General features: G+C 43.1%; 1 protein-coding gene across 1 annotated transcript in view; it reads right to left on the bottom strand.

Annotated features, from left to right (window-relative positions):
* Positions 1-23,117, bottom strand: part of LOC126092507 (origin recognition complex subunit 5) — a 153,162-nt gene that overhangs the window by 54,485 nt on the left and 75,560 nt on the right. The window contains exon 6 of the mRNA XM_049908135.1: positions 11,084-11,214. Within this exon, the coding sequence (XP_049764092.1) occupies positions 11,084-11,214 (131 nt within the window). The remainder of the gene's footprint in view (positions 1-11,083; positions 11,215-23,117) is intronic.

Raw genomic sequence — 23,117 nt, 5'->3', positions numbered from 1 at the left:
AGATTCCACAATAAACTGTGGGTCCCCCCATTTCATAACTGAGGAAATGGTGTCAAATAGAAAGACCTGAGCCATACGAACTCACCACCACCACCACCACCACCACCACCACCACCATTGCCATCATCATCAGCAGCAGCTCTGTTTATTACAGATGTGGAGATCCAGGAAATTCACACATGGAGCCTCACTGTGTATGCCCAGTGGTCTCTACTTCTGGTAGATCATTTTATTTGTTTGGAACTGCATAATATAAGTTATTGTAAGATTATGAGTTAAGCTGTTAGCTGTGAACCAGCTGTAATCCTGTTCCAGTACTCTTCTAGTAGATTCTGATACTCATGCATTTGGATCCTTTATCAATACTTTTGTCATCAGCAACTATTACAGTTTTTGATGAGTCATCCAATGTGCTGGTTAAATCATCTACGTAGGTCACGAACAGTAGTGAGCCAAACACTGAGTCTCTGACAGCGCCTTGTTTAGTATTTCCCCACTTTGAATGTAGTCCAATTTCTGTTCTATCATTTGCTAATATGACCTTCTGTTTTCTAGTGTCAACATATAACCCACACAAGGAGAATACCTTTAATGCCATACCATGATTGTTTCCCCTATAAAATTTTGTGATCTAAACGACCAAAGTCCTTGGCAAGTATAGCTTTCTCCATAAAGCCTTTACAGAAGCTAAGCCAAGATTACATTAAAAGGTTATTTTCAGAAAGTTGGTTTTGTTGTAAGCCATCTTATTAAACAATTCTGAGAGCATTGGAAGGAGAGAGATGGGTGTATAAATAGAGATCAGTGTTTCCAGCTCCCCCAATAACCACTTCATTACCTTCTTTACCAAGATCTTTACCAGGGAGCCTGTGTCCTACAATCAATCCTATGCTTTGCAGTGGAGTTCAGCATGAAATTTTTTTCACGCTACTGATTTCCCTTCACACTTTCCCAAGATTCACTGAAGTAATCCTACCATGCTACTGATCTAGCATCTATGATGAAAAGGATACAGTGGCAAATTTGATCTAATCAACCTCCTATGTGTCACTGAGATGATGTACTTTGCAGAGTCTACACTACAATGAACATTTGATACGCCGAACTATTAACTTGTCACTACTCTTCATCGCAGCATATTATTTTGTCAAAGAGTACATTAAAATCGTTAATAAACTTAAATATCCCATCGACATCATGGTCAAGGAGAGAGGACGAACTCCAATATAAAGAATAATAAATTAACATCTGAGAGGTCAGGGCAGAAGCAAGCAGAGAGAGGTGCACTAACGAAGTCAGAGTAAACAATTGCTCAAAGTACATAGAGGGCAGTTAAAGGCTGCACACAAATGGATGAATCGACATGGGAAGGAGAGACAAAGAGTAAGGTAACAAGAGATGGTTACATGAGCTGCTTGGAGGAAGGTAAGTACACGTAATGGGAGAATGGATCCAAGGACAGCAGTGAAATTATCCTACGACTCTATAAATATGAGAGAAAAGTGAGGGACTGAGAACTTTCAAGCATGTTGGTTCATTGGCTGGATAATTAAAGGGACCAAACTAAGTCATTTGTCCCTTTTCCCTTGAACAAACAGGTCTACAAGTGTGTACATCAGAGATGGCCTATTGTGCAAAACCCAGGGTAAGAAAACCCCAAGGTCTCCCACAGGTCAACAAAGACTAGGTAACAGACAAAAAAGAAGGGGGATATAGGAAGAAAAACAGGTGAGGTGCTATAATTAGGGAGCAGCCAGAAGCCCCCAAAAGCAGAATTCAATGAGGGGCATATATACCAGAGGTACCCCACTGCGAAATTGTCAACGAAAGGCTAGCAACATGGACAGGGCAAGAGCAGCACAGATAGAAATAAGATGAACAAGTTAAACAGACCACGGCAGAGGGTGTGAGGAAGAGTAAAAGAGCAGGCAGGGTAAGGACTGGGCGGACCACCAAGCCCAGACAGCCGCAGCCTGATTTGGGCAGATGAGGCAACAGGTGATCTGCCAACCTTTTAATGAACCAATACAGTTAAGCGGCCCTCCCTTAAATAAAGTGGTAAAAGACCCCATCATGAATAAAATGTAAATTTAAGTCAGTCACTGTGGCACGGGTACCGAGTCAGGGGGATTGAGAATCCACCACAAGATGGATACGTTGGGACAGTCCAGCAAAACATGGACCACCGTCAAATGGGAACTGTGATAACAGTGGGGTGGATCCTCACAACAGATGAGATGATGAGGAGTCAGCCAAACATGGCCGATGCGGAGTCGATGAAGGATGGCAGAGTCCTTGCAAGATGCCTACAAGGAGGACCTCCATGGATTCGTAGTCTCCTTTACACCTCCAGTTTGGTTAGTGAAATCTGAGTGAGCCATTCTGTATTCCAGATCCATAAAATTTGACAGGGTAATACTGATCGCAGTGAATAACTATATACAGAGTCAGCTTACTGGTAGCCAGTTTGGCTAAGCTAATAGCGAGTTCATTCCCCAGGAGTCCAACATGGCCAGGGGTCCAGACAAAAGTCAAAGAGCATACACATTGTTCAAGCGCATAAAGGGAATCTTGCATTGCTATGAGCAAGGGATGGCAAGGGCAACACTGGTTGAGAGCTTGCAAACTGCTCAAGGAGTCGCTGCAGATGAGAAAGGACTCACCAGTGCAGGAACGGATATGCTCAAGTGCAAAGAGATGGCTACCAACTCCACAGTGAACACACTAAAAAACCATTTGCCAAGGAGCACAGTTCAGTACGTCCCGCAGGAGTATAAACAAAACCTATGTAACCAGCAACCATCGAGCCATCTGTATAGACTATTTGTGAACCCCGGGATGCAGGAAATTTGGAGAAAAATTGGTGGCGGATGGCCTCAAGCTGAACCAAGTCTTTCGGGGCTTGTGATAGGTCAAGATGAAGCTGTGGACAAGGAATGCACCATGGAGGTGTATACAAATAGGCCCAGAGGAGAGGTATAAGAGGAAACAACTGGCATTCAGAGGAGGGACTGGATGGGAATTGTGATTACGATCCCTGATCTGGGTGCCATTGCAGGAGTGTGTGAAAAGAGAAGACATTAGTTTGGATGCTTAGGGGAGCTGCGAATGTGTGTAGCATACCTGAAAAGCTGTTGTTGGTGCCTGATCTGCAATGGAAAGAACCCAGTTTCAGTAGGTAAGCTGTTCACAGGGCTAGATCAAAAGGCTTCTGTGAGAAGCCAAACCCTGCAGTGATGTATTGGATCCAATGACTGTAATGCTGAAGGTGATGCCAAACCATATGGCAAACTCCCATAATCAAGATGGGACTGTATCAGGGCTTTGTAAAGCTGAAGAAGGATAGTGTGATCTGCACCCCAGCTGGCATTACTTAGGCAGCGAAATGCATTAAGGTGCAGCCAGCACTTTTGCTTAAGCCATTGAAGATGGGAAACCCACGTCAATTGAGGATCGAAGACAAGTCACATCAACCGAGCATCTAAGACCAGTCATAAAAAGCAAAAAGTCTCTAACACATTAAGTAGTTGGTCACAAGGTAAAGCTCTGGTTGTGGGTGAATGGTGCGATGTCGACAGAGATGCATCATGCGAGTCTGGTGGCTGAAAACCGAGAGCCATGGATGAGGGGCCATGACCACACCTTTTGTACGATACCTTGCAGTCTACTTTCAGTGATACCCATACTAGAGGAGCAGTAGTAGAGGCAGAAGTTGTTAGGATACAAGGAGAGTGAAGCTGACCCCACAGCTGCTGCGAGACCATTGATGGCTACCAGAAACAGAGGGACACTCAGTATAGAGCCCTGCAGGACCCCATTCTCTGGGCTATGGGGGGTACTGTGGGAAGCACCTATTCGAACCCAGAACATATTTTTTGGATTAAAAAAAAAAAAAAAAATCAGGAGCAGACCCTGGGGACTCCACTTGTGTAAGTTAACAAGGATGTGGTGTCATAAACCTTTTGCAGTTGGAAGAAGATGGCTATAAGGTGTTGTTGCTAATCAAAAGCTGTTCAGATGGCAGACTCCAGGTAAAGCATATTATCAGCAGTGGAATGGTCTTTGTGAAAACCGCCCTGGGACGGAGCCAGAAGACCTCAAGACTCAAAGAGTCAACACAGCCACTGGCTCACTATGCGTTGAAGCAACTTACAGAGAACAATGGCGAGACTAATTAGGTGATAACTACCCATCTCTACAGGGCGCTTATCGGTTTCAGTACTAGGATGATGATGCTTTCTTGCAATTGCGATGGGAATTTGCCCTTGCTCCAGACACAAAGATGGCAAAAGTATGATTCTGACAATCTGCTGACAGGTGTTTGATCATTTGGTTGTGAATGCGGTCCAGGCCTGGGGCAGTGTCGGGGCAGTGTGTGAGGACACTGACTAATTCCCACTCACTGAATGGAGAATTATGTGGCTCAACATGACATGGAGTAAAAGACAATTGATTTTGCTCCACCTGTTTTAGAACACGAAAGGCAGGTTGATATTCCTCAGATGCTAGGGCTCACACATAAAGCAAAGCAAAATGTTTGGCGACAGTGTCTCTGTCAGTGTAGACACTGTCATTCAAGTTAACAGCTGGTACACCTGCAGGCGTCTGGTATGTGTTGTCTTTGCCCACACCTGTGAAGGAGAAGTACATGGTCCAATGGTTGAAAAATACCTTTCCCAGCATTCCCACTTCCATCATTTTATTAGATGGCGCACCTGGGCAAGGAGCCGTTAAAAGGCAATGAGGTGCTCCATCGATGGGTGCCGCCTATGGCATTGGAGAGCCTGCCTATGATCTCTAATGGCATCTGATTTCTGATGACCACTAAGGTACTGTCTTCCATCAGGGCCGGCCCAAGAAACAGGGGATCCCTATATCAGCTACAGATAGAATGGCTGTAGTTGTGTTCTAAACTGTCTCATTGATATCTCCATGCAGTGGGGAGCCATGGGCAACAACAGATGTGGTAGAACCCCAGTCAGCACTGTTGAGACCATTCAGAGGAGTGAGGCTGAGGGAGGGCCAGAAAGATTGGAAAGTGGTCAGTACCACACAGGTCATCGTGGACTCTACAGTGTATGGAGAAGCAAAGACAAGCACTGCAGATGGAAAGTTCAATGGTCAAGAAAGTTCCATGTGCCACACTGAAGTCTGTGGGGCACCAGTATTCGTGAGGAAAAAGTCAAGTTGTGTCCCTAAGTTTTCAAGGCCTTTACCATGACCAGCGGTCTTTGTTCCACCCCACAAAGGGTTATGGGCACTGAAGTCACTCAAGATTAGGAGATGGGTGGGTGGTGGGTGGGGGGAACTGAGAAACCAATGCAACCTATATGTTCGCATACATTGCACCATCAATAAGGAGGTAAACACTGCAGATGGTAATATCGTGAAATGCCCTTATCCGAACAGCCACAGACTCTGAAAGTGTATTAAGAGGCACAAGTTCACTATATAGGGTGTTCAGAACATATGTTCTAACTCTGCCTGACAGGACCAGGGTCCACACTGCTGGAAACCAAGTCTCCTGAATTTCAACGCAAAATGCAGGTTCAAATGGCTCTAAGCACTATAGGACTTAACATCTGAGGTCATCAGTCCCCAAAGGGCAGAGAAAGTGCTTAAAAGATGTCGAAGCTCAGTCAGGTGGTACAATTCCCACTGGAGAATAATGTTCATATACCATAGACCATGAACAGACCAAGGAGGCGCGTTATGCCCCAAGGTCACCTGCTGCCACTGGTTGAGGAATTAAGGCATCAATACACACGGGTTCTGGGATCCGTTGTGTGGTGAGACCCAGGGCCTCAGAATCTCCCCCTTAGCCACAGGAGTACAGGGAGGGTATGGAGGCATGGGGGACACCAGAATCTCCTTCTTGGAGGACTACTACTTATCTTTCCTCTCCTTAGAGGATTTGGATGATTGTGAGGGTTTCTCTGAATCAGTTTCAGTTCATGGTGATGATTGTGAGACCCTACGACCAGCCACTGGATGGTATCCAGTTGTAAACCAGCAGAAGTCTTGGAAGGAAGTGTCCTGAGGGACTCTTTCTTGGTGAGAGAAGCCAGAGGAAGGTGATTTGTCTCTGGCTGGGAGGTGGGAACCAATGTACCTGGTGGGTGAGAGGCCAACAATTCCACAGTGGGTGTGAGGGAACCAGCAAGAGGAGAGCCCCCAACCATCAGTGGGGCTGTCTTGGTCAAGTGGCCCTGAGGGTCCACTGCAGGAAGTGTAACAGGCAGCAGTACCATCACCAGAGTGGTGACATCATGTTAGCTGCAGCATATGACACTGCTGTACATGCTGGATGCAACTGCTCATACTACTTCTTGGTCTCTTGATGAGTTAGTTAGTCCACAATCATATACTATTGTATTTTCTTTTCTTTCTGGAAAATGGTGCAATGTGGCAAGCAGGGAGAATGGTGCTTTCACAGTTAACACAGATTGGGGGAAGGGTACAAGGAGCATTCGCATGCAGTGATGTCCACAATCTCAGCAGATGGGCCTAGGTTTGCAACACGAAGACATGTGCCCAAATTTCAAACATTTGAAGCACAGCACAGGGGTCGCAGAACACACGGTTTCACATAACATTGGTATACCATAACCGTGACCTTTTCGGGCAATGAATCACCCTCAAATGCCAAGATGAAGGCACTGGTGGCAACCCTATTGTTCTTTGGCCTCCTATGTACACGATGAACAAAGTTTACACCCAATCATTCCACATTGGCACATAGCTTATCATTATATTGTAGGAGCAAGCCTCAATGGAAAATGATGCCCTGAAACATATTTACACTATTATGGGGAGTGACAGTCACAAATATGTCACCCAGCTTGTTACAAGCGAGCTGTGCCTGTGACTGGGCAGGGGATGCTGTTTTGATCAAAACTGACCCACTTTTCATTTTAGAGATGGCTGCCATTTCCTCAAACTCTTCTTTTAAGCTATCCACATTGAATAAGGGTTTTGTGGCCAAGAAGGGCTCTCTGTCAGTCTCTGTGCAAACCAACTATTGCAGGGAGTATTTCTCTGCTTGCCACTTAGCCTTATGTTCCTCCCATGTTGTAACTAGGGGAGGGAACATATTAGGGTCGTATCTCTCTGCATTAAATGAGGACTTTCCTCCCAAAGAGACTTCTTAGGCCCCATGGCCATCAGTGGGAGATAACCTCATACATTTCATTTGCAGCTCATCTGCCATGGTGCCACTCTCTCCCAACTGGGGCTCTCACCCTGGGCACCACGCAGTTAGCAGCTGCTACCTGGTCTGTAATCCACTGTGCAGAGTCCTCGTACCCCAGTCATGATGGCACATATTGCTTAGCGTACATGGGGAATTTTCAACTCTGGCATCCACAATGCGATCCCTGCATGGTCAGGGGGCTACTGTGTTGGGTTTTGGGTGTATTAACTTAGTAAGGGGAGGGTGAAAAGATGGAAAGGGGCAAAGGTGGAACATGCACTATACTGGGAGACCTCTCTGCATGATCCATACTTCTGGAGGATTTTGAAAATTGGTGGCAGGTGAAATCAAACAATGTTGTTGTTGTTGTTGTTGTTATTGTTGTTGTGGTCTTCAGTCCTGAATCTGGTTTGATGCAGCCCTCCATGCTACTCTATCCTGTGCAAGTTTCTTCATCTCACAGTACCTACTGCAACCTACATCCTTCTGAATCTGCTGAGTGTATTCATCTTTTGGTCTCCCTCTATGATTTTTACCCTCCAATCCTCCAGGCACTTGATGACCCCCACGCCACACCACTCCTCCACAACAGGATGCCTACTGTGTTGGGTTTTAGGTGTATTAACTTAGTAAGGGGGAGGGTGCAAAGATGGAAAGGGGCAAAGGTGGAGCATGCACTATACTGGGCGACCTCTCTGCATGACCCATACTTCTGGAGGATTTTGAAAATTGGTGGCAGGTGAAATCGAACAATGTTTTTGTTGTTGTTGTGGTCTTCAGTCCTGAGACTAGTTTGATGCAGCCCTCCATGCTACTCTATCCTGTGCAAGTTTCTTCATCTCACAGTACCTACTGCAACCTACATCCTTCTGAATCTGCTTAGTGTATTCATCTTTTGGTCTCCCTCTACGATTTTTACCCTCCAACCCTCCACGCTGCCCTCCAATACTAAATTGGTGATCCCTTGATGTCTCAGAACATGTCCTATCAACTGATCCCTTCTTCCTTTCAAGTTGTGCCACAAACTCCTCTTCTCCCGAATTCTATTCAATACCACCTCATTAGTTATGTGATCTACCCATCTAATCTTCAGCATTCTTCTGTAGCACCACATTTCGAAAACTTCTATTCTCTTCTTGTCTAAACTATTTACCATCCATGTTTCACTTCCATACATGGCTACAATCCATACAAATACTTTCAGAGACGACTTCCTGACACTTAAATCTATACTCTATGTTAACAAATTTCTCTTTTTCGGAAATGCTTTCCTTGCCATTGCCAGTCTACATTTTATATCCTCTCTACTTCAACCATCATCAGTTATTTTGTTCCCCAAATAGCAAAACTCATTTACTACTTTAAGCGTCTCATTTCCTAATCTAATACCCTCAGCATCACCCGATTTAATTCGGCTACATTCCATTATCCTCATTTTGATTTTGTTGATGTTCATCTTATATCCTCCTTTCAAGACACTGTCCATTCCATTCAACTGCTCTTCCAAGTCCTTTGCTGTCTCTGACAGAATTACAATGTCATCAGCGAACCTCTTTTTACCTCTTCTCCATGGATTTTATTACCTACTCCGAATTTTTCTTTTGTTTCCTTTACTGCTTGCTCAATTAAGTTATGCTCTGTGCAAAATTCTACCAGGCAGCTTCCTCTTTCATTTCTTACCCCCAATCCATATTCACCTACTATGTTTCCCTCTCTCCCTTTTCCTACTATCGAATTCCAGTCACCCATGACTATTAAATTTTCAGCTCCCTTCACTACCTGAATAATTTCTTTTATCTCATCATACATTTCATCAATTTCATCATCATCTGCAGAGCTAGTTGGCATATAAACTTGTACTACTGTAGTAGGCATGGGCTTCGTGTCTATCTTGGCCACAATAATGCGTTCACTATGCTGTTTGTAGTAGCTTACCCGCACTCCTATTTTTTATTCATTAATAAACCTACTCCTGCATTACCCCTATTTGATTTTGTATTTATAACCCTGTATTCACCTGACCAAAAGTCTTGTTCCTCCTGCCACCTAACTTCACTAATTCCCACTATATCCAACTTTAACCTATCCATTTCCCTTTTTAAATTTTCTAACCTACCTGTCCGATTAAGGGATCTGACATTCCACGCTCCGATCCATAGAACACCAGTTTTCTTTCTCCTGATAACGACGTCCTCTTGAGTAGTCCCCACCCGGAGATCCGAATGGGGGACTATTTTACCTCTGGAATATTTTACCCAAGAGGATGCCATCACCATTTAACAATACAGTAAAGCTGCATGCCCTCAGGAAAAATTACGGCCGTAGTTTCCCCTTGCTTTCAGCCGTTCGCAGTACCAGCACAGCAAGGCCGTTTTGGTTAGTGTTACAAGGCCGAATCAGTCAATCATCCAGACTGTTGCCCTTGCAACTACTGAAAAGGCTGCTGCCCCTCTTCAGGACCTACACATTTGTCTGGCCTCTCAATAGATACCCCTCCATTGTGGTTGCACCTACGGTACGGCTATCTGTATTTCTGAGGCACGCAAGGCTCCCCACCAACGGCAAGGTCCATGGTTCATTGTGGGAAGGGGGGGGGGGGGTGGATCCAACAATAGGGACAATGTATTACTTAATGAAAAGTTGTAAAAAATGCTGGATGTGGAAACTCTCAAGTCCCAAATCATAAACAAGGTCCAAGAAAGGCCTGCACCAAGAAAACTGTCTGACGGAGAGGTAGAAGGGGAAAGGGGTAGAAGAAGCACAAAACTTGCAGCATGGAAAGGAAGTAATGCTGGAAACACTGTGGGCCCATGGTAGCCAAGCAAGTACCCACGAAACAGTTGAGAGCCCCCTGGCAGGCTCAAGCATATCAGGAGGAGTAGTGGGATGGAGCAGTAAATAAAATATGGGAACAAGTGCTTCCTGCAGATTAAGTAGTGAGTAGAAATAGGAGGACAGCAGGGCGTCACTGGGTTTAGTGACTTAGGGACTTGTAAAATTTGAGGCCAACAGGATCATAGACAATGCAGGAGTGGAATGAATTAGTCTAGTTTGATGCAGGGGCCAAGATTTGAATCTGGGTCTTTCACACAAATGATAATGTGACAAGCACTTGGGAGCACAAATTACCTTAGGATGGATTAAGATATTTAGTTGGCGGGTGAGCGGCATAATACCACTTTCTGACGAGGGAGTGGTTCAGTTGTTCCAGTCCAGGCTGGTATTGGGTAATGACAGTGTATCTTTCTCACTGGTTAGCAGATGTGGGTGGAATATTTGTAGTATAGTAGCTTGACCTGAATTCAAGAATCACTCTGCTTGTACTAACACTGAAGTATGGTACCTTGGACAGATGTGCTGCTAAAATTTGAAACAATGAAATTCACTTATCTATTAGGACACATTGCAATAAAAACTAATCCTCACAATACAGGTAACTACCCACATTGCTAATATGAGGAATCTGTTTGTGGAATAAGTTACATGCAATACACATTGTCATCAGTTACAATATAACTGGTAGCTGATTTGTTGATGATCCCAGATTTATGTCAAGGATCTATTGCAGAGTACTGTGCTCAAGACGACTTATAGAGAAAATAATTATCTGAGTATGAGGCACATTCCCAAGACATAAATGTCAACATGCCTCACCCACAAAAAATGTGTCCAAATTTTACACAACTGCAATGAAAAATAATGCCCCAAGTATTCTATCTTCTTTCTAAACATTTGTGACACAGAATGTGATTATGTCTGGTAGGTTAAACCTTCCAATCATGTACTTCATAAAATACAAGATAGTTCCATTTACTTCTAAACTTTCTGAAATTTGCAGTGATACACTCCCTCAACAATATACAGAAAAAGAAGATGTATAAATAAATTTACCATATATTTAAGTTCACACAAGTCTCTGCAGGATCCATAAAATACACCCAAGAATAATTTTAAATAGTTCTTGTATAGACTTTCCTTTCCTGTCCATGGATGGTTTACAGACAGAATTTGGAAGATTTCATCTGAAACAAGAAAATGATCGCACGTCATCAAAAATACTGTTTTACAAGACAAATTACAGTTGCTCAAGGAAATTTGGTACCTAACAGAAGCAGCTGAAAGCTCCTTCCAAGCTCCACAGAGTTTATTGCACCAGAATGCACTAACTAACTGATACATTTATTGCGGTTTGAAGGTTCCATCAAGCAGCAGCACTTTAAGGTTGTAACATGTATCAAGGTATACACTAACAAAAATACATGGAATCATAGGAACTTAATCTGCAGAATTATTAACAATAATCTATCACCATATTGCATAAAGCTGCTCATACTTGGGGAGAAGTAAGATTTTGAAAAAGAGAAGAACAATGGGGAAAATAACAGGACAGGAAATATGAGACTATGGGTACAGATCTACACAGTTCAGAGAAATCTGTGCTAACAGTGAAGATTAAACTGGCATAGGTACTGTCTTTGGACAGTGGTAATGTGATCTGCAACATATTCAGCAATGTGACCTGCAACATATTCAGCAACTGGGTGGGTGAGTTTGTGTTTAGCCAGCTTCACATTGGCCATTGATGTAAGCAGACAGCAGGTTAATTGTCCTTCACTGCACAGGAATTGTAGCAGAGTTAGTATATGGAGATGGCGCTGATGATGAGTATGTGTTTACAGGGACTAAACTAAACTACTTTAGTATTATTCCATCAACTCACAGGAAAAATCAGTTGAAAAGATATTAAGTGAGAAAAGGAGAATTCTCTGCTAGCGGGTCTGCGACCATGTCACAGTGGTTGAAAATGTGCATGACAGTAACTTCAGCCAGATAGTTAAAAATGCGATAAAACCCAGGCATCTAGAAATTGTAGCTGGTCACTGACGGATATTCTAAGAAAGGTCATCAAAGTCAGTAAACTAAAATGGGACAGAAAATGCAAACTGTATGATTCTATAGTTGTTTAGGTTAAACAGCAAGGTAAATAAAATAAATACAAAAAATATCAAGAATGTCCAACAGTGTGTATGTAGAAACTAGCCTGAGGCCACTTGGGGCAATGCCACAATGAGAGGTACTCTCATGCAGTCTACAACCCAGGAGATGCTGCTGAAGAGACAGAGAGTGTCAAGTTTCCTCATGCAATTTGCCTTGAGCTGGCATACCAACTCTAAAATTTTAAAGCTTCAGTGACTCCTAGTAACTGGTTACTGAGTTCTCGGTGCGGATCTACAGTCCTGAGTTGATCAAAGTGCACAACATAAGATGTCAAGCAGAAAATTGATATCCATAATGCTGGACCCAGTCACGTACTTTCCGTAAGCCTCCCTGAATTTGGTATTCTGCAGTGCACAGTCATGTACAGCTTTAATACATACCATTGGTCCCACTGCAGCCACGATATTGTTGACTGCATTGGCAAAAATGTTACACTTAAAACCTGTCCGTGAGGGACTCCTGTTTCCTGTATACATTGGTTGCTGAACGTATCCAGATGCAAACCAATCAGATGAAGAGGAGATTCTAGATCAAAATGGGTAAGCAGCAATGGAAGCCCCATTCACGCAGGGTAGACAGGACCAACTTTGATTCCACCAGGAATCATTGTGCACAGTGACCATGGACTATAAGGAAGGAGACACGCACAAAAGTCAGTCGCAACTCCACTTGCTTTCATTATTCTTGCAAATCCGTATCAGTGTCCTTCTGCATATACACTAGTAAGAACATATGGCGACACGAACTGCCGCAAGTCTCTTGACATCCAATGAAAATGCACTGAAGATGGCTATAAATAGCCGAAATCTATATTTACAATAATAATAATAATAATAATAATCCAGAATGAGATTTTCACTCTGCAGCGGAGTGTGCGCTGACATGAAACTTCCTGGCAGATTAAAACTGTGTGCCCGACCGAGACTCGAACTCGGGACCTTTGCCTTTCGCGGGCAAGTGCTCTACCAACTGAGCTACCGAAGCACGACTCACGCCCGGTACTCACAGCTTTTGGAAGGTAGGAGACGAGGTACTGGCAGAAATAAAGCTGTGAGTACCGGGCGTGAGTCGTGCTTCGGTAGCTCAGTTGGTAGAGCACTTGCCCGCGAAAGGCAAAGGTCCCGAGTTTGAGTCTCGGTCGGGCACACAGTTTTAATCTGCCAGGAAGTTTCAATAATAATAATAATAATAATAATAATAATAATAATAATAATAGTAATAATAAAAGCTAATGGGATTGCGACTGACTGCTGTGTGCCTCTCCTTCCAAGCAGACAGTGTGGCGCCAGATGGTATCTTATGTCTTTTGCAAATTGAAGAACACAGCAATCAGGTGTTGGTGATGTGCGAAATTATCATGCACTGCAGATTCCAGATGATTCGGTGAGTCTGTGGTGGACCAAAATGCCCAAAAGCCACTTTCAAATTTCAATAAATGTCCTCTGGCTTACAGGTACCACCAGTGTCACTGATTGACTCTTCTTTCATATAATTTACGCAGCCTGTTTGTTAAGAGACTGGTTAATAATTAGCCAAAATTAGCAGGTCTTTTCCTGGTGTCAGGATAGGAATAATAATAGTTTTCCGTCATTGTGGGGAAGCTCGCCTCCCTATCAAATGCAATTGAAAAACCCTAGGACATGTTTTATGCTGTTGTTGTTAAGGTCTTTAAGAATTTGATTTTTGGATTTTATCAGGTCGGCAGCTGTGTCATGTTACTCCACTAAAGTTCTGCAGAACTCTCATTCCCTACATGGAACAGTGTATTATTCACACATATGAATGTGAGTAGCTTTGATCCACCATGTGTTTCCAGCTTGGGAAATTCTAATGGCAATTACTGCATGTGGATACTCCTGTGAAGTATGCTGTGAAACAGTCAGCAATGATTTCAGGATCAGATGTTGCCATTGAGGAGGATGTCAGCAACTACTGTTGATGGTGGGTGGCTGCAAATGCGACGGAGTTTAGTTCACATTTGAGGCTCTCACTGATATGTACTGTTTCCAACACTCCTGCTTTCTCTTTTTCATTAATAACCATGCCTCTGCTCAAACCCTCTTGAATGCTATCAAATGTTAGACAGAGATGGCACTTAGGTCGAAGCTACTTCTTCAGACCACAAGGGCACAGGCGTCCAGTGGGAAGGACCTGAAGAATAGGGCATTATTGCTTCCACAGTGTGTATAATTATGTCAATAAGATCTTCTTCCACTCCTTCAATAGCCTCCTCCTTACTGGTTTCTAAAGTCACTTTGGAAGTGAAAGCTTGTGAGTTGGCTTTTCAAAATGACCAACATGGTGCATGTTCCGGTGATCTATGGTTTGAGACAGATAAAATAATAATAAAGCACATACTGTCATAAAGGTCGTCATGGACATACCAATGAATCAAGAGTGAGATTTTCTGGCTGCAAATTGTACAATCAATGGCTGCATATGTTCTATGGGCTGTTCTGAAACACATTGCAGCTCCAGTGCTAAGTAAGTGGACTTCTAGTACCGAAATGAACTGTTCTATTACTTGAGACTCACTAGATGTAGGTTTGCTACCTCCCAGAGGATTGTCCACATGGAAGTCCTCCACTAAGAGGCAGGGTGGAGGCAGCCGTTCCACTAGCTCCAGCAGCTCTTGGTATGGTATAATGGTGTCCAGAGGTAGGTAGATGTTACACATTGTTATCCCGACTGACAGCTACATATCAGCAGTCACAGCTTCTAACGCAGTGGTCAGTGGCACCAGCTCACTGAAAATTTGGGCATATGAGTCTGCAGACTCTTCTAGAAGGATTTTCTGTGTTAACAACATTCTTAGCTTTTAGTAGTAGAGAGTTGGGTTTCTTGGAACTGTGACTCCTGGACTGCTATGGCAACTAGAGAAGAAACAGACATTAAATGACGGAGTTTGGCCAGGTGGCAATGGTAGCCATTACAGTTCCATTGAAGGAACATCAGATTGGGTTCTGATGAAGCAATAAATGGGAAACAAGAGCACGAATTACTTAGCTACTGAGATGCATTCCATCAGAAATTGTGATTCTTCATTGGTATACATAGGCTCCACCTCCAGCAAAATGGGGACTGATTGAACTGAGCAGTGGATTTCAGTTTAAGTTTCGAGTTTTCTTTCTTGTCCTAGTGAGATTTCAGTTTCTGAGAGGATTTTCCTGTTTGGTTCTTTTCTGTCCCAGAAGTCATTCTTTTGTATGACCTGCGAGCTATGGCTCTGCCAGCCACTGGTTGGTGGCAGACTTCTTGTTTGTGTCATCCTTGGAGGGGGCACCTTAGCAGGTGTCTTCTTCCCTGTTGATGCCAGAGGTGGATGGGGCATGTCCTGCTGCTCCAATGGGGTGGTTACCATTAGTGCCGTGAGAGCTGAAGTCCCTCCCCCAACTGAAAAACAGGCACCATAACTTTTGCAAGTAAAAGGTTCCATTGAAGACTAGAGTGAAAGCTCCTGTTCCACCTTATTATCCTTATTATCCTCTGGATGCAGCAAACTGTTACGGTGCTCGCTTATTTCCAAGTCCGTATTGATCTTAGTGCTGAGTTTTCACTCAGACGGCGCTTTGGTGTTAGGCGGTTGTTTCCGTGTGTGATCGCTGGCCGGAGCTTAGCTGGACGCGTGTGAGGAGGTAAGAGGTGGCTGCCTTGGCGTGAAGACAGTTCAGCTCGGCTGGGGTTGTTTTGCGTCTGGATGCCGAGTGGGGCCCGATGGGAAGGTCGGACCGTGATTTTACGGTTAATAGTGTGGACAGTGGCATGGTGTGCCATTCAATTTGATTTTCAAGGGGAGCAAAATCTTGTCTGTTGTAGTTTGTTGAGCCTGAGTTTGAAATACCTTCTAGGTGCGGCGGGATGTTATTTCGTCCTCCAGTCTCTCCGTGACTGGGACTGCTATCCTCATTCACCATCCCATGGATGTATATTGATGGGGTACGCTGTTCTCCGTACTCTACTACATGCTGGTGATGGAAGTGTGTCGTTCAGCAGCATGTTAGTCTGGGTGCTTTATGTTTGATCTTCAAGTGCGTAGTCTTCGAGTGGCACTCCTTAGAGTTTGCCTTGCGCAGTTAGATTGGAGTTTATTTTGTCTTGTGGTGCTTCCGCTTTCCGTTAACGAAGGTTAAGCTTGATTCGACACTCCGTACGACGCTTGGCACCTCAGCACGTGGGTCGGAGCCACTTTTGCAACTAAACGGAAGCCTTGGACTGAAAGGTCTTGTGTTTAGCATATTGTTCATAAATTGTTGTTTTGGTATTAAGTTGGCTGAGGTTTCTTATGGATTTCCCGGCATTTGTTCTGTTGTCCGTCCCGAGCTAGGTCTCGTTATTTTAAAAGTCTGTGCTTGTTTTGGCTTAGTACGATTTTGGTTTACTGCCTGGTGGTTCTGGTAGTACGCCGGGTCGCTGTGGTTTTGTTGCCTTTTGTATGGGGCTGTGTGCTCGGATAAGTGGAGTATCATTTGTGTGATCTGTTTCACTGGGGAGTACTGATCGGGCCATTCTTGGTCCTCTGCTGTACGAAATGATTTTATTATTATTTTAAAGTAACATTATCACTTACATGATTTAATTCTTGTTATGTTAATTGCAACTTGGGTACTGAGAAATTTAGTAGTGTAATTATGGAAGATTTAATAGTGGCACATGATGATGATGATGATGATGATGTTTGGTTTGTGGGGCGCTCAACTGCGTGGTTATCAGCGCCCGTACAATTACCCAATCTTTGCTCAGTCCAATTTCGCCACTTTCCTGGATGATGATGAAATGATGAGGACAACACAAACACCCAGTCATCTCGAGGCAGGTGAAAATCCCTGACCCCGCCGGGAATCGAACCCGGGACCCCGTGCTCGGGAAGCGAGAACGCTACCGCGAGACCACGAGCGGCGGACTAATAGTGGCACATGCCCCTTTACCTGTTTCGTAATCTGTTATTTACTAAAAGACCTTAAGCTCATAGTCATATGATGTGATTTTCTTAAATTATTGTATTTTTATGTCATGTTATTGTTGTTTTCTTTAATTTGCTGAACACTGGTGCACTGTTCCAAGTATTAAAATGTTTCAGGTAGCTATTACTTGGGAGGAAGGCACGGAACTGCAAAGGAGATAGTAGTTGCGTGCCTTACATGTTCGTTGTTGGTGCGGCCTGGCGTCCGTTGTTTGCTTTGCTGCACCTGAGTTAAGTATTGGATTGCCTCCTCCCTTGCGGCCCATCGTGTTCTTCTCATAAACATTTCCTTCAAGGCATTTTAGTTAATTTTATGCTAATATTATTTTAATTTCTTACATAGGTAAAATTGTGCGGCCTTCATTATGCACACTGTTTGTCATAGTGGAGTTGATGTGCCATTGTAATTTCTTAAACTCCATTGTGTGTGCCCTTCGTGATACATATTGTTTGTCATAACAGATTTGAGTATAGCAATTATAATGTCTCATATATCATGTGTGTGTGTGTGTGTGTGTGTGTAATGGTGCAATAAATGGATGATTGTTATTTCTGATTTTGGCGCCCTTCATGCATCCTTTCTTTTCCCAATTGGTACGCTATCCTTGTACTTGTGTTGGTAATCCACAACACAAACAAAATGAAGGCCATACTGCTATAGGTCTGCATGCAGTTCTTCATCTGTATGTAGTGTTAGTCTCAATGGAAGATGACATCTTGAATCCTGTGGAGTTTGTTATGAGGAGAGAGGGTAACTGGTATATCTCCCAGCTTGTCAAAGACCTAAAATGCCCACGATTGATTACCATCCAAAGGTGAAGATTTCAATTTACCAGCTACAGACTGGGAGACGCAAGTTATTAAGGTGGATAGCAGGGACTGGGAATCATGTCAGAGTGTTCTAAATGCCTTGTCCAAAAATTACCTTGATTAGCTAACCAGAGAACCAATTTGTGAAAATATCATATCAGATCTCTCAGTTACCAACAGGCCCAAACTTTTCAACTCTGTTAGCACAGATCAGGGAAGCGGTGACCATAAGGTGATTACAATATCACTGAATATGGCAATAAATAGGGATATAAAAGAAGATAGAAATTTGTGCTTAACAAGAGCAACAGGAAACAGATTTCAAGAGTATTGTACAATACACTTTAGTTAGGTGTGTGACAAACAAAATTGTGAGGGATGGAAAAGACCCATTCTTGGGGGTTTGAAAGCTGCTACGAAAGCAAAGAGCTTAGCTGCAAATTTAAACATACCAAAGCCTCACAGACACACAAAAACTGAATGAAGACAAAATTAGCATAAGGGAACCTATGTGTGAAGCACTTAAACTCTATAGCAAAATTCTACCTGCTGACTTAACGGAAAATCCTTAGAGCTTATGGTCTTAGTTTAATCAACATATAGACTGAATCCATTTGTCCAGACATACTGACCATAGTGGCGTCAAAACAGAGAATGACAGAAAGAAGGCCAAAATACTAACTTTTTCCAGAACTGCTTTACTGAGGAACATCATACTCCAGTTCCTTATTTAAATTATCACATGAGCATCAAAATGACAGGTACTGAAGTGAATGAGTACGGGATAGAAAAGCACCTGAGGTCACTTAACAGAGGAAAGGTCACTGGACCTGATGGGATGCCAGCATGATTCTATACAGAGTATGTGAAAAATCTTGCTCCTCTTCTAGCAGCAATGTACCGTAGGTCACTGGAGGAGCAAATCATTGCTAGTGATTAGAAGAAAGCACAGCCCATTCTTTCCAATAAAGGTTTTTATATAACAAAAATCCACTTCAACTGCCAGTAATTTTCTTAATGTACTCCATGACCAGTTTCAAAGCTTTAAGTTTCAGGTGCAACAAACTATGAACAAGAGGAGAGGCTACTAACATACAAGTACTATGGAGCTGACATATTACAATGAAAGCTACAGTTGTGGAAAGTGATGTGCTCACACAATTATGGGAACATAAACGTTTGGTGGTCAGCCACTCAGTCATGGGGGATCACACCCTCGTCAAATAAATGCGTGGGACTGCAACAAAAATGCTAACTTTGGGGAGGGTTCTGGACAGAAATGAACTTAGTAATACTGTAACTAAGTAACAGAACTCAAAGATAGAACCAGCAACCACAATGCTCACCGGGACAGCATGACACGGAAGTGAGTAGCACTGACAGCCAGCTGACCGTGGGGAACCATAGTAGATAGTCACAACAGAGCAGAAAAGACCGGTTCACTGAACTGTCCGGCTGCATAAGTGTTTTCACAAAACCAATATTAACTGGAACCACAAATAATAAAATGACATACAAACTTGGGGAATCGGCAAAAATGCCTAAAAGCCAAGTTGACAGAATGCATCAGATTAAAAGAGACATAAGATAAAAATACAACTAAAACAAGCTGAGTTGTGGTAGGAGAATGATGCAAACTTTTAGGATCAGTACCTATATACAGACTTGTCCTTACAGAGCAAAATCATCTTAGTATAAATAGCTTAGTTAGACTTAAAATGATAAGCGCAACAGGAATAACAATGTACACATGTAAGACAGCACTTTGCATACACACAGTACCAGAGGTAATGAAAATAAGCAAGGAGTAGAAAAAAGGGTTATACTAGGACCAAGGAAAGCAAGTAAAGACATTAAACCATCATGTAGTGGAAGGGGGTCCCTGTGGTCGCGGCACAATAGGTTTAATGCAACAGTCATTGAAATGAAATAACTGACTCAGATATGTAGGAGCGTCACTTTTAAGACACAAAATATAATAATACCTAACCATACAGAAACCAGATGGCAGTTATAAGAGTCGAGGGACATGAAAGGGAAGCAGTTGTTGGGAAGGGAGTAAGACAGGGTTGTTGCCTCTCCCCGATGTTATTCAATCTGTATATTGAGCAAGCAGTAAAGGAAACAAAAGAAAAATTTGGAGTAGGTATTAAAATCCATGGAGAAGAAATAAAAACTTTGAGATTCGCCGATGACATTGTAATTCTGTCAGAGACAGCAAAGGACTTGGAAGAGCAGTTGAATGGAATGGATAGTGTCATGAAAGGAGGGTATAAAATGAACAGCAACAAAAGCAAAACGAGGATAATGGAATGTAGTCGAATTAAGTCGGGTGATGTTGAGGGTATTAGATTAGGAAATGAGACACTTAAAGTAGTAAAGGAGTTTTGCTATTTGGGGAGCAAAATAACTGATGATGGTCGAAGTAGAGGGGATATAAAATGTAGACTGGCAATGGCAAGGAAAGCGTTTCTGATGAAGAGAAATTTGTTAACATCTAGTATAGATTTAAGTGTCAGGAAGTCATTTCTGAAAGTATTTGTATGGAGTGTAGCCACGTATGGAAGTGAAACATGGACGGTAAACAGTTTGGACAAGAAGAGAATAGAAGCTTTCGAAATGTGGTGCTACAGAAGAATGCTGAAGATTAGATGGGTAGATCACATAACTAATGAGAAGTATTGAATAGGATTGGGGAGAAGAGAAGTTTGTGGCACAACTTGACCAGAAGAAGGGATCGGCTGGTAGGACATGTTCTGAGGCATCAAGGAATCACCAATTTAGTATTGGAGGGCAGCGTGGAGGGTAAAAATCGTAGGGGGAGACCAAGAGATGAATACACTAAGCAGATTCAGAAGGATGTAGGTTGCCGTAGGTACTGGGAGATGAAGAAGCTTGCACAGGATAGAGTAGCATGGAGAGCTGCATCAAACCAGTCTCAGGACTGAAGACCACCACAACAACAACAACAACAACAACAACCAGAAGTGTAAGCGAAATGCTGAAACTCAATGTGATAAGCGAAATGTTAAAACTCAATGTGATAGAACACATGACAATGAAAAGATAAAATATGAAACTGCAACAATAGCAGGGAGTACTGATGGTCTATATAAAGTACACTATGTGATCGGCAGTATCCGGACACCCCCAAAAACATACATTTTTCATATTAGGTGCATTGTGCCGCCACCTACTGCCAGGTAGCCCATATGAGTGACCTCAGTGTCATTAGGCATCATGAGAGAGCAGAATGGGACCCTCCATGGAACTCTGACTTCGAACGTGGTCAGGTGATTGGATGTCACTTGTGTCACATGTCTGTACATGAGATTTCCACACTCCTAAACACCCCCAGGTCCACTGTTTCCGATGTAATAGTGAAGTGGAAACATGAAGGGACGTGTACAGCACAAAAACATACAGGCCAACCTAGTCTGTTGATTGACAGAGAAGCTGACAGTTGAAGAGGGTCGTAATGAGTAATAGGCAGACATCTATCCTGACCATCACACAGGAATTCCAAACTGCATCAGAATCCACTGCAAGTACTATGACAGTTAGGCAGGAGGTGAGAAAACTTCGATTTCATGGTTGAGCGGCTGCTCATATGCCACACATCACGCCGGTAAATGCCACGTGACACCTCACTTGGTGTAAGGAGCGTAAATGTTGGACAATTGAATAGTGGAAAAACATTGTGTGGAGTGATGAATCACTGTACACAATATGGCAATCCAATGGCAGGGTGTGGGTATGGTGAATGCCCGATGAACGTATTCTGCCAGCTTGTGTAGTGCCAACAGTAAAATTCAGAGGCTGTGATGTTATGGTGTGGTTGTATTTTTCATGGAGAGGGCTTGCACCCCTTGTTGTTTCGCATGGCACTATCACAGCACAGGCCTACACTGATGTTTTAAGCACCTTCTTGCTTCCCACTGTTGAAGAGCAATTCAGGGATGGCGATAGCATCTTTCAACACGATCGAGCACCTGTTCATAATGCATGGCCTGTGGCGGAGTGGTTACACGACAATAACATCCCTGTAATGGACTGACCTGCACAGAGTCCTGACCTAAATCCTATAGAACACCTTTGGGATGTTTTGGAACGCCGACTTCATGCCAGGCCTCATCGACTGACATCAATACCTGTCCTCAGTGCAGCACTCCATGAAGAATGAGCTGCCATTCCCCAAGAAACCTTCCTGCACCTGATTGAACATATGACTGCAAGAGTGGAAGCTGTCAACAACATACTGAATTCCAGCATTACCGATGGAGGCCGCCACGAACCTTTAAGTCATTTTCAGCCAGGTGTCTGATACTTTTGATCACTTAGTATATATTCAAAAAATAAGCAATAAGACAATGGCTGAAGGTTGGCCAGAAAAAGGTGGCAACTGTTGAGATTGGTTATCATGTATGGTCTCACCTTTAGGAGCCATAAACAACGTCTGAATATAAAAAGCTTAGTCAGGATAAAACTGATATATACAACTAGAATATCAATGCAAATATATAAAATAGAATAGCTCGTCATGTGGCATCAACTGTTTTTTCCATGTGGTGCACCATTCTGATTTTATATGTAGACTTTGTTTATGAGCTTAAACACGTGACCATAGGTGGTTACCGATCTCAGTGGTTACCACCTTTTTCTGGCCAACCTGTGTTATTGCTCGTTTTTTAGATGTTGTTGTTGTTGTGGTCTTCAGTCCTGAGACTGGTTTGATGCAGCTCTCCATGCTACTCTATCCTGTGCAAGCTTCTTCATCTCCCAGTACCTACTGCAACCTACATCCTTCTGATTCTGCTTAGTGTATTCATCTCTTGGTCTCCCTCTACAATTTTTACCCTCCACGCTGCCCTCCAATACTAAATTGGTGATCCCTTGATGCCTCAGAACATGTCCTACCAACCGATCCCTTCTTCTGGTCAAGTTGTGCCACAAACTTCTCTTCCCCCCAATCCTATTCAATACTTCTCATTAGTTATGTGATCTACCCATCTAATCTTCAGCATTCTTCTGTAACACCACATTTCGAAAGCTTCTATTCTCTTCTTGTCCAAACTATTTACCGTCCATGTTTCACTTCCATACATGGCTACACTCCATACAAATACTTTCAGAAATGACTTCCTGACACTTAAATCT

This window comes from Schistocerca cancellata, chromosome 7 (genome assembly GCF_023864275.1).
Source record: "Schistocerca cancellata isolate TAMUIC-IGC-003103 chromosome 7, iqSchCanc2.1, whole genome shotgun sequence".
Classification (NCBI taxonomy): Eukaryota; Metazoa; Arthropoda; class Insecta; order Orthoptera; family Acrididae; genus Schistocerca; species Schistocerca cancellata.
Note: the sequence above shows the minus strand (reverse complement) of the source record. Positions and strands in the feature narration are given on the sequence as shown.